At 32.3% G+C, this 10,414-nt stretch overlaps 1 protein-coding gene across 1 annotated transcript; it reads right to left on the bottom strand.

The window, feature by feature from the left end:
• Window positions 1–7: 7 nt before the first annotated feature.
• LOC134256657 (uncharacterized) lies at window positions 8–8,253 on the bottom strand (the record flags this gene model as incomplete). Its single annotated transcript, XM_062739341.1, has 2 exons — window positions 8,172–8,253; window positions 8–679 (listed from the first exon to the last, which is right to left on the bottom strand). A coding segment is annotated over exon 2 (643 nt), but the record flags the coding sequence as incomplete, so codon positions are not given.
• Window positions 8,254–10,414: the final 2,161 nt, after the last annotated feature.

The following is a 10,414-nucleotide window of genomic DNA, read 5'->3' on the forward strand; positions in this document are numbered from 1 at the left end:
TAGTTACCTTCATTTTCTGATTTTGTTTTCAATTCTTGCAAATCCTGTTCCACAGAAGATAACTTCACCATTAGAGACTGGTTATTCTTATGATCTTCCCTAAGTTTTTCTATGACTGTTGCTTCGTATTCCTCCTCTAGGGCCTGACTCTGAAGATTACTCAGTCCAGACATATAGTCTTTCTTTGTGTACGATTGCAGTCTTTGGCAGATATCAGCTATGACTGACCACGTATCGTCAAAGTCTGCTTTCGAGGTACTCGCCGAGCTTATGTGTCCAAACATAGTGTTTCTTATCATCCTAATTCTTTCAATATCATCACCGATCGTCGTTTCTCCTACAGACGGCATCGTATTTCCACCCCAACCTTTTGTTGGACGAGGAATCTTTGTACATATGTTTCTTATCAGTGTATATAACAATGTAATATCAAATTCTTTATAACCATCCGCTTTGGCGCCTATGAGACAAAGTTCTTGTTCGGGACGTATTTTCTTATAAATTGAAGATGCTTTCACTTTGTTGTAGACAAGACCAGGAGGTACCTCCAATTCCAAGACATCTCTACAGGCCTGGGTCAATTCTTCGTTTATTGCCATTCCGAGTTTAGCAAACCTTGAACGGCCGCCAGGGTCTGGTCCAGAGGCCATTCTTTGATTCCTTTCAGTTAAGTAACAAGCTGAAATGACAAGACAATGTTTTATTGACTTTTGAAACAAATAGCAATCTTTTACGGTATGAATTCTAATGCACCAGTTGCCCTTTTGGACAAATTTTGTCTCTTTCCAGATGCTCATGCCGATACTTAGGATAACCTATATATCTGAATATAAAAAAGAAAAACTTTCAAGAGCTGTGGGGATAAAGGTAATTTTCTCTTTTATTTCAAGGCCAACTTTTTTTTATTTGGTATTTCTAAAATATATGGAGTTTACAAACAGTTTTCAAGCCCTGCATTTAAAAGAAAAACAACCCACAAATGAAAATGCAAACGCAGACCTCCAAAAGGAGGATATGGAGATAACGAACAAAATTCAATATCAAAGTCCATAAGACAATACAAAATAGGAGCAGAGCAATCACTGACTTCTGAAACATCATGGAGGAGGAAGTATCCTCTGCCGACAGGTCACACCCCCGTGTGCTCCTTATCATGGACGGGAAATAACTGGAAAATCCGTTGTCAATTCAATGTAATAATGGACAATTATATTAAGTATGAAATTTGACTGAATGATAAATTGTACGAGGGCTGTTCAATAAATAATGTCCTGAACCATATAACATACATTACAGATATCATTTGACATTAAACTTGACTTTCTCTCATTATTGAATCTTTCATGAATTTATAACAGTTTATGTGACCACTTTTCATCACATAGTTTCATCGTGAGAAGCTGGGAAACAAGGGCTTTTCGAGACACTGCATTATAAATGAATGGTAAAGAATCAGTAAACTACAGTGAAAATAAAAGCTTCATTATAGCTGTCGTAAAACTTGTTAAAAATCCTAAAGAAATATTCACTGAAATATATGACTTTTACAGCAACCAATGCCTGTTTTATAGACAAAAGAGCAGATAAATTTCAATGATCAAAAATTAAATAATGGGCATCAAAAATGGTTACCCTCCTTGCCAACAAAAATTAAAACAACTTATGTACTGGTTGCCAAATTTCAACAAATAATATTTGATGATGTATGATTGACTTTAAGACACAAAGCAAATTTGATAGACATCATATCGGGAGCAGTTTACACTGTTTTTAAGAAACGTTTGACGGCAAAAAAGCTTGGTACTCAAAGGTCACCCTATATTTTGAAAAATGAGTGAAAACGACAGCGTATACGAAATTCTTAACAATTATTTTGAAATATCGGTAATTTTAGTTATCCACGTTTGCTTTATTTTTAAATAGATATTGAAACATGAATCTATTGATTAAAACCCTCAAAACAAAATTTACCATAAGATCTACTTGATAAAAACAGCGAATGTCTGACAAGAGCACAGAAATTCAAGAGCATAGAGACAGCTTTATATGTAAATTTCTTAAAAATTAGTGGTATTGTTGTTAAAATTCGTATTCGGAGAGACAGTTTAATTTCTGGAGAAGTCTAGAAAGCAATTTTTTTGCAAAAAATCAAATGGTTTATTAGAGGAAGGATCCAGAATCAGGAATCCACAACATTGAATTTCTTCAAGACAGCGTCCAAACCCGCATGCCCTGAAGAGTAAAGGGGTTTTCGGGATAAATAGAAACTTAATGTTTTTTCACATGAACAATATTCGCCAAATTTTTTACCTTTTGACTTGTTTCTATTTTCAAACTTGAAAAAAAACACCTTTCAGAGGGAAGAAACAAGTCCGGGAAATCATTGGATCTGCCATTTTCCAGTATACTAAGGGCCATACCCAAAAATGAGTTCTAACAACAATCAGAAATTGGATAAAAAATGTTACGGACATGTATTTTACTTAAAAGAGATTAATTAGTAAAATCATGAAGACTAAAACATTGACATTGACATGACGTCTTTTGCTTCTTTCTGAGCACCGAGGACATTATTTATTAAACAGCCCTCGTATATGTATTTGCTGATTTGATTTTGAATTTTGAATTTGTCACAAATTGAGCAATGCATTTAAAATTCATTATTTGAACAAAATGTTATTTAAACTTTAAAATCCTCTTCAGTATTCAACGTAAATGTGCTTAAATACGGAAGGAAATACGACCAAGTTCTACAAAATATCAATATACCGGGGTCACACAGAATTCTATCACAGTAAAACAATTAAAATGATAGAATATATCTGTTGGAAATTTAATGTTAGTCGTTACTGCCAAAGAAGAAATCAAGTTTAATTTTTGATTCGTTTCTCAAAAGCCTCTCTATATTTAGAATACTTATTGGTATGTCTGTTTCAGTTAACCTTTCAAAAATATATTTTTCAAACAAAAATCAAGTGTTAACAATATTTTCAATTTAATTTTTCAACATTTGCACAATTTGCTTGAAAAGAATCAGGATTTTATCACTATTTTTGTTACGAAAACAAAATAGTCAGCAACTTGTGCGTATTTGATAAGATGAAGAAAAAGTCTTGTTGTGAAATTCAACTAGCTGTTTAGGTATTATCAATAAATAAAATTCAAGTAGGTGAGTAGTATAAACTTAAATTCAAGTAGATGAGTAGTATAAACTTATAACCTCTCACTTTCTACATGCTGAAAAAGATATAAAACATAAAAAAGATATAAATTATAAGAAATAACTAAAGTTTTTTCACTTAATTGATTAAAATGGTTGTAAATTAAAGGAGCTATTCTCTACGAATTCATCGAATAAAGTGTCATTTTAAATGCAAAACATAACAAGAGGCCCATGGGCCTAATCGCTCACCTGGCTAGGAAAAGGTAAATATTGGTTTATTATTGTAAAGTCTTTATCCAAAAATAGTCCATGACGAATCATGGATTTGCTATTCTTGAGAAAATGATTTTTTTTTTTTTAAATTCCTATATATTTCTTTGTAAAAGTTTTTTGGGTCATTTTGCCCCCGCCCTCACCCGGGGGTCATGGTTTAAACAAACTTGAATCTATACTATCTGAGGATGCGTCATATAAATATGATGAATGATGGATTTGCTATTCTTGCGAAGAAGAATTTCAAAGAATTTTCCTATATATTTCTATGTAAAACTTTGGTCGGCCGTTGTGACCCCGCCCTATCCCCGGAGGTGCTGGTTTGAACAACTTGAATCTACACTACCTGAGGATGTTTTCCCATAAGTTTCATCTTTTTTCTGGCCCAGTGGTTCTTGAGAAGAATATTTTTACAATATGCTAATAAATTTCCATTAATTCCCAATCATCTCCCCTTGAATGAGGGCGTGGCCCTTCATTTGAGCAAACTTTAATCCATTTCACCAAAGGATGCTTTGTTTCAAGTCTGCAGGCCCAGCGTTTCTTGAGAAGACGTTGAAAATGTGAAAAGTTTACAGACGGACAGATAAACAGACTGACAGACAGACAGACAGACGGACGCCAGACAAAATGTGACCAGAAAAGTTCACTTGAGCCTTCAGCTCAGGTGAGCTAAAAACTCTTCAATGTCCACAGTTAACAATTGCAATGTACTTGAATACATGAACAACCAAAGTCTACTTAGTGTCACTATGCACACCGAAAATGATATTACAACAAGACTCTTAGCAGAATAGGATATTTCCGTTGAAAACTCAAATCTTAAATGTATATCTTTTCTAACAAGGTAGGAAAATTGTGGTTTTCTCCACCAGCAAGTGAATTATTAATCTATAAAGCTTCTCTAAACTTAGAATGATAATTTCATTTTCTGTTTATGTATGTAATTCTACAAATAACCAATTCCTTGGAAGAAATAATTTAAAAGTTTTCTCATGATTTTTACTTTGATATCTTTTTAACACGAGTACCATTTTCTTGAAAAAAAAGATTTTTTTTTTACACAATTATTGTATTTCCGGGAAGCAAAATCTGATTTAATTTAAAATTTACATGAGAAGAAGAATAATAACACACTAGTTGTGGCTTTTGTTTTGACATTTGAATGTAGCAAACGACAGGATATTAGATACAATATTCTTTATGTCGGTCAAAAGCTCTACAAAGCTCATGCTACTTTTTTTATTCCATTCCTCTGTGCACTCTATTCAGCTCTGGGAAATTGAAATAAAAGAAACCACATTGTCTCACATATATGTTTCATGTTTGAATGTTTTACAATAAAAAAGAGGTAAAGTACCACTACAATAAAACTTTATGATGAATGTATTAATGCCATTTTCTCAATCGTTCATTTCCCTTACTTAAGTAGCTTTACACAATTATCACCTTCAAACATGTATGTGGGTAACTACTTTCAATATTAATTGATTCGATATGCAAAAGCATGATTACGTACAAAACAGCTATTGTTAAGCATGTTGAAAAGAAGAATACTTGTACAACCGGTTTCTTTGAGAGTATTTTTTTTTGCAAATTCTTTGGTCGATTCAAAGATCTTATCAGCAATCTTGATGAGTTAAAAAAATTGAATATAGTCTGACTTTATTTACTAGAAACCTTTATGCTAGAAATGTATTTTATGAGTTGGAACCTTAATATAATTTTTTTACATATGATACCAATGTTGTAATTTTATTATCACATTTCAAAATATTTATGAAAAAGTTCTTTTTAATATCAGAATATGACATTAACATGTCGGGAAAAAATTAAATATATATGTCTGAAATTCATAGTAAAAGACGTATAATTACTATTTTAGTAAAAACCATGATTAACTTATACTAACTTTACTTAATTATTGTGGTCTTTTTTGTTTGGGTGTCAGCGGTGAAGAATATTGGAGATTCTATCGAAAATAGTCACTCGAAGAGAATAGTGTGAATAAGTAATATCTGTCTTTGTATTAAACAAGTATGATTTCTATGTTGTTTAAATAGGGAAGTATTTACTAGTTCAAGCTCAGACTACGATGTTGTTTTCTAAAGATATGCAGATAAAACCAAAAGTATTCTTGCTTTAAAGTCCTATCAAAGAAGACAAATCAGTAGTGAGGCAAAAATGGACCACTAACATCACTCCCCTATGGCACCTGATCCCACTTCTGATATTTCGGGGGTCCGTGTTTTTTCTGCTCCTATTATGTTTTGTTTTATGGAATTTGAAATTGAATTCTTTGTGTTATCTCCATATCCTTCTTCAGAGGTAGAATCAGGTGCCATGATGGAATGAACACTACCGGTCCCACCGAAACAGGCTGCTGACAAATGATTTAATGTTAAGGGGAATTCAGCAACCTCGTTTAAAGTCAGCATTTTTTAAATTTTATCGTCGGTGTTTTGTCCTTGTAAGCAATATCATCTGTCATATTTTGGTTGAATTGGCATAACATTTTCAAAGCTGATTTAACACTTTTTTATTAATACTAAAATAATGTAGATCATGTTAATTTTGTGTATGAATTGCAATCGCATAAGGAAGGAAATTCATGGTATCGTGTCTCCCAGTTTTACTAAACTATCATGAAGAAATCTTTGTTTCACATACATAAAAATCAACTCGGGAAAAGTGATTTCCTGAGCAAATTTTTAGAATTAATAATTTCAGGGAAGAAAATCAGATGAACTTGGCAATTCTCCTTTTCTTTTTCATTTTTTGAATTACTTTTGTCTGATTTCATATGTACAATATTAATTTGAAGTTTGGTAAAAAATGTACAATCAATAAACATCTTTCCAAAAGCTTAAAAAACGGAGTTGAGGAAATATAAGTTGTGTGGTCAGGTGTCTAAGAGTAATAAGTATCCCCAAGGTTCAGCCACACCTGACATGAGAGCTTTGTATTTTTAGATAAATGGAATAATCTGGGGTCAAACCTATCATAGAATTGTTCTTAAAAACAAAATCTCTTGCTGTGACTTTTAGTTCAACATTCAGATATATCTACGATGCATGCCAAGGATATGGTGTCCACATAGGGTCATTGCAAAAGAGTATTAGCGCGTTTAGAACAGCACGCAAGCGCATTCATGAAAACGTAAACATACAAGCGCATTGTCATTAACACGCCTGCGTGTTGTTTCTGACGCGCTAATACACATTTGCAAGGACTCTATCGGGATACCATGCATTAGAATAAACACTTAAATATTTTCCTTTGTTTTGTCCTCCATATGGTTATCTTTTTTTAAATTCATACATTTTTTATACTTCAAATGTACAGACTGTACAATAAATTTGTTTACATTCAATAAATGATTTTTTGTTCCTTTCCCGTGTAATTTGTATTATACAATTAATACAATTCCTTATTTGCTTATTTGTAAATAATAATACTAGTAGATCTTCATTTCAAAAGGTTGCAAATATATATGATATCCATATATTATATGAATCTTAACAGTCACTGTTAATATGAGAAAGATTTTTGACGAAATCTGTACGTGAACCTATGAATGTTCTAAATCTCATCCTGTTTTCTTGAAAAGTATGAAAATTCCAGGCAGTCAAAATACAGCACACCAGCCTACAGTTGTATTAAATAATGTCTTAATACGTAAAATAGTAGAACTTTATAATAGATATGTTTATTTAAAATTTCAACTATTTTGTCAAAAACATGAAGTAACTGATAATTTTGTTTTAGCCAATCACAGCAAAGCGCAAGTATTCTTGATAATATGGCATGATCCCACCTCTAATATTTTTTTGTTGATATTAATTTTGCTTATATTTTAGCGATTAATGTGTGGTTTTATCGCTTTGTTCCGTATGCCTCTTGTCGGGATTTATAAGTTTACGCTAAACGATCAAATTAATGCCTTAATTAAGAAAAAGTTAACTTTTATGAACCCTTCCGGATGAAATTGTAAAGATGTCTGTGTTTGGAAGGTGTTTGGAAGGAGGGAATTTTTCAAATTAAAAAAAATAATAAAAATGCGTTCATTTGTACAACACAAACAATCTTAACCTCTCTTAAGGCCGGTATACACGATGAGATTTGTAGTATAATACAAGTATTATAATACTTTTGTATTAAAATACTTTCTTGTACACACGCTAATACATATCTTATAAGATTGTAAATAAACTATTATTCCCACGTGTTTTCTCCTGTCAGATTTCTCTCTCTGTCAAAATAATAAAAATCATAATAGTAAGCTCTGCTTCTAGCATCTTTTTTTGTGGTAGCTACAGCTTGAAATATTCCACAAGTCCTCTTCCCCTTCCCATAAAACCACGAGTTTTTCGATATCTTTACGGGAAAAGTCGGCCATTATTATTTACCATGTGCTTTATTTAGTAATGATATAAATAAGATGACCCCCAATGTGAGTACATTTGATTGGTTGAAAGTGAAAGGTGAGTTAAGACATGTATTAGTAAATAGAACATTGCTCTTTTCTTAATACAGTCTTATAAGATTCGAAAAATCTTATGATACACTGTATTAAGAGTGTATACACAGTAAGATTTTTTATTATAATACAAATCTCATAATACAAATCTTACCGTGTATACCGGCCTTTAGATGTATGCTGAAATAGTTCAAGAAAGCTCAAAATACGTTATTTAACCATTTAACCAGGATGATTCCATTTTCAAGACACCACCTGTACCCAGTATTCAAGTTTTATGTGTGAACTTGAACAGCAGAAGAAAGGAACTTTCAAAACTCTCACCACACTGGATCTTCTAATAGACACTAAAACAGGAAGGAAATCAAGTTACATTTTTTACATTTAGAGAGAGTGCTTGGCACTTAGGGCCATTGAGCAGGGAGGGATCTTTTTTGTGCCAGCATTACTGCGACACGGGACCTCGGTTTATATGGTCTCATCCGAAGGACCGGTCTCCAAGTCCGGCAGTGGGATTCGAACACGCGACGTAAGGATAGACTCCTTACTTTGCGACTCTAGAGCAGAGGCGCTAACCACTGCGCCACGCGGGCGACTATCACCTTTGAAATGTTCCATATAAATATCAGTTCTTGGTTTGCTTTTTTGAGCAGAAATTTTTAAAAGTATTTTTCCTCTATATTTCTTTGAAAAAGATTTGATTTTAGTCCCTCTCATTGTAGCGTCCCCCTTCCAATGGCGGTTTTGATTCAAACAATTTTAAATTCTATGAGTGAACATGACTTTGCTGTTCTTGAGAAAACTATTTTTCAACTTTTTGTTTGGTTTTATTTTTTCCTCAAACATCCCCGTTTTGCTATCAACTACCCCCGGGGGTCATGATTTAAACAATTAAAAATTTATACTACCTGAAGACTTTCATACATCTTCACTATAGCAAAATGATGTTAATATGACTAATCAAAGAATTGCTATTCTTGAGAAGACAATCTTTTGAAGATTTTCCTATAAATTACTATGTAAAACGTTGATCCTCTATTTGGCCCTACCCTACTCCGAGGGTCATTCTTTCAACAAAGAAAAATCTACACTTTCTTAGGATGATTCCATATCAATAGGACCAATCATATCTTTGCTGTTCTTGAGAAGAAGGTCTTTAAAGTTTTTTCATGTATAAAAAAACAATCTCTGATTCCAGTTGGTAGCCTCGTCCTAACTCCAGTGTCTTCACTTGAACAGATTTGAATCTTAGTTATCCGAGGATTTTATCTTATTAATATGATCAATCATGCCATTGCTCTCTGCAGAAGAAGAAATTTCAAGATTTTTTCCTATTTGTTCCCTTATAAAACATTAATTTAACACTAATTGTGGCCTCATCCTAACCCTGGATTTATCATTTGAACCAATTTAAATGTGCACTATGTAAGTTAAAGTCTTTTCGTCAGTGTTTGTTTTAGAACCAAAAAAATATTAGAAAACAATGATATATCGAAAAATTTAAAACATTTCATTAAAAAAATTGTTTTTGTGATGTGATTTTTTACTTCATAGAATTTTTGCGTATCTTCCACAGGGGTAGAAAAGACACATGTCCGTCAAGATGTATACATAATAGGGAATACTTGAAATTTATTCCCCTGAACATAAAATCTTTAAACAATAAACAATAATTGGACCAAACGAATTCTGATTAATCCAGAGAATATTGCTGTTCGAACTCAAGTGTGCAGTTAAGATAAATAAAGCCCTTAATTAATTACATTGAAATAAATTATTATTTCATATCTCACAGAAAAATTAATTAAAATATTGCAGGAATACATTGCAATTTCGTAAATTAACATCAAATAACAGACGGTCTCCTTCCTGCCAGTTATAAAAAGAGGTTTATGTAACCGCAAAACTTTGCTCTTTTGAAGCAAGATGTTTTATTATATTACAAGTTTTATAACTTACACCTTTAAATAGCAGTAGTACAAAAAAAAAAGAAAAGAAAGACCAATGTCATTAAAGTGTAAGTAAGCTTAACAAATTACTGTAAATACTTTTTTATTCGAAAGAACTTTATTTGTGTGTCTACTTGAAGAAATAATTTCTGCGTATAAAAGTATTATTTTTATATATGATATAGAAAAATAACAAGAACTCTAAAGAAAATTTCTTTTAAGTACAATATCTCTATCTCACTTTTAAATACAAATCATACATCTCTAAAAAATAAGTTGTCACAGAAAATTTGGCGATTAACAGTAATAAAAAAAATTATGAAAAAAGATAAATCCACATAAACACTACATATCTCTGAACAGGACACGAAACACGGACGCCGAGAAACTCCAGGGCAGAATCAGATACTACAGAGAAGTAAATATCCCCTTTTAACCGGGATACCGGTCACATTTGCCGTGAGCCTTATGTTTTTCCAGATAGTATTTCGGAGGGAATGTTAAACAAAGTCTATAACTTGGTAAAATTATGTCTGCCAAAATAAATAA

Source organism: Saccostrea cucullata, unplaced genomic scaffold (genome assembly GCF_032062105.1).
Source record: "Saccostrea cucullata isolate Sc308-1 unplaced genomic scaffold, CSIRO_AGI_Scuc_v1 ctg16846, whole genome shotgun sequence".
Classification (NCBI taxonomy): domain Eukaryota; kingdom Metazoa; phylum Mollusca; class Bivalvia; order Ostreida; family Ostreidae; genus Saccostrea; species Saccostrea cuccullata.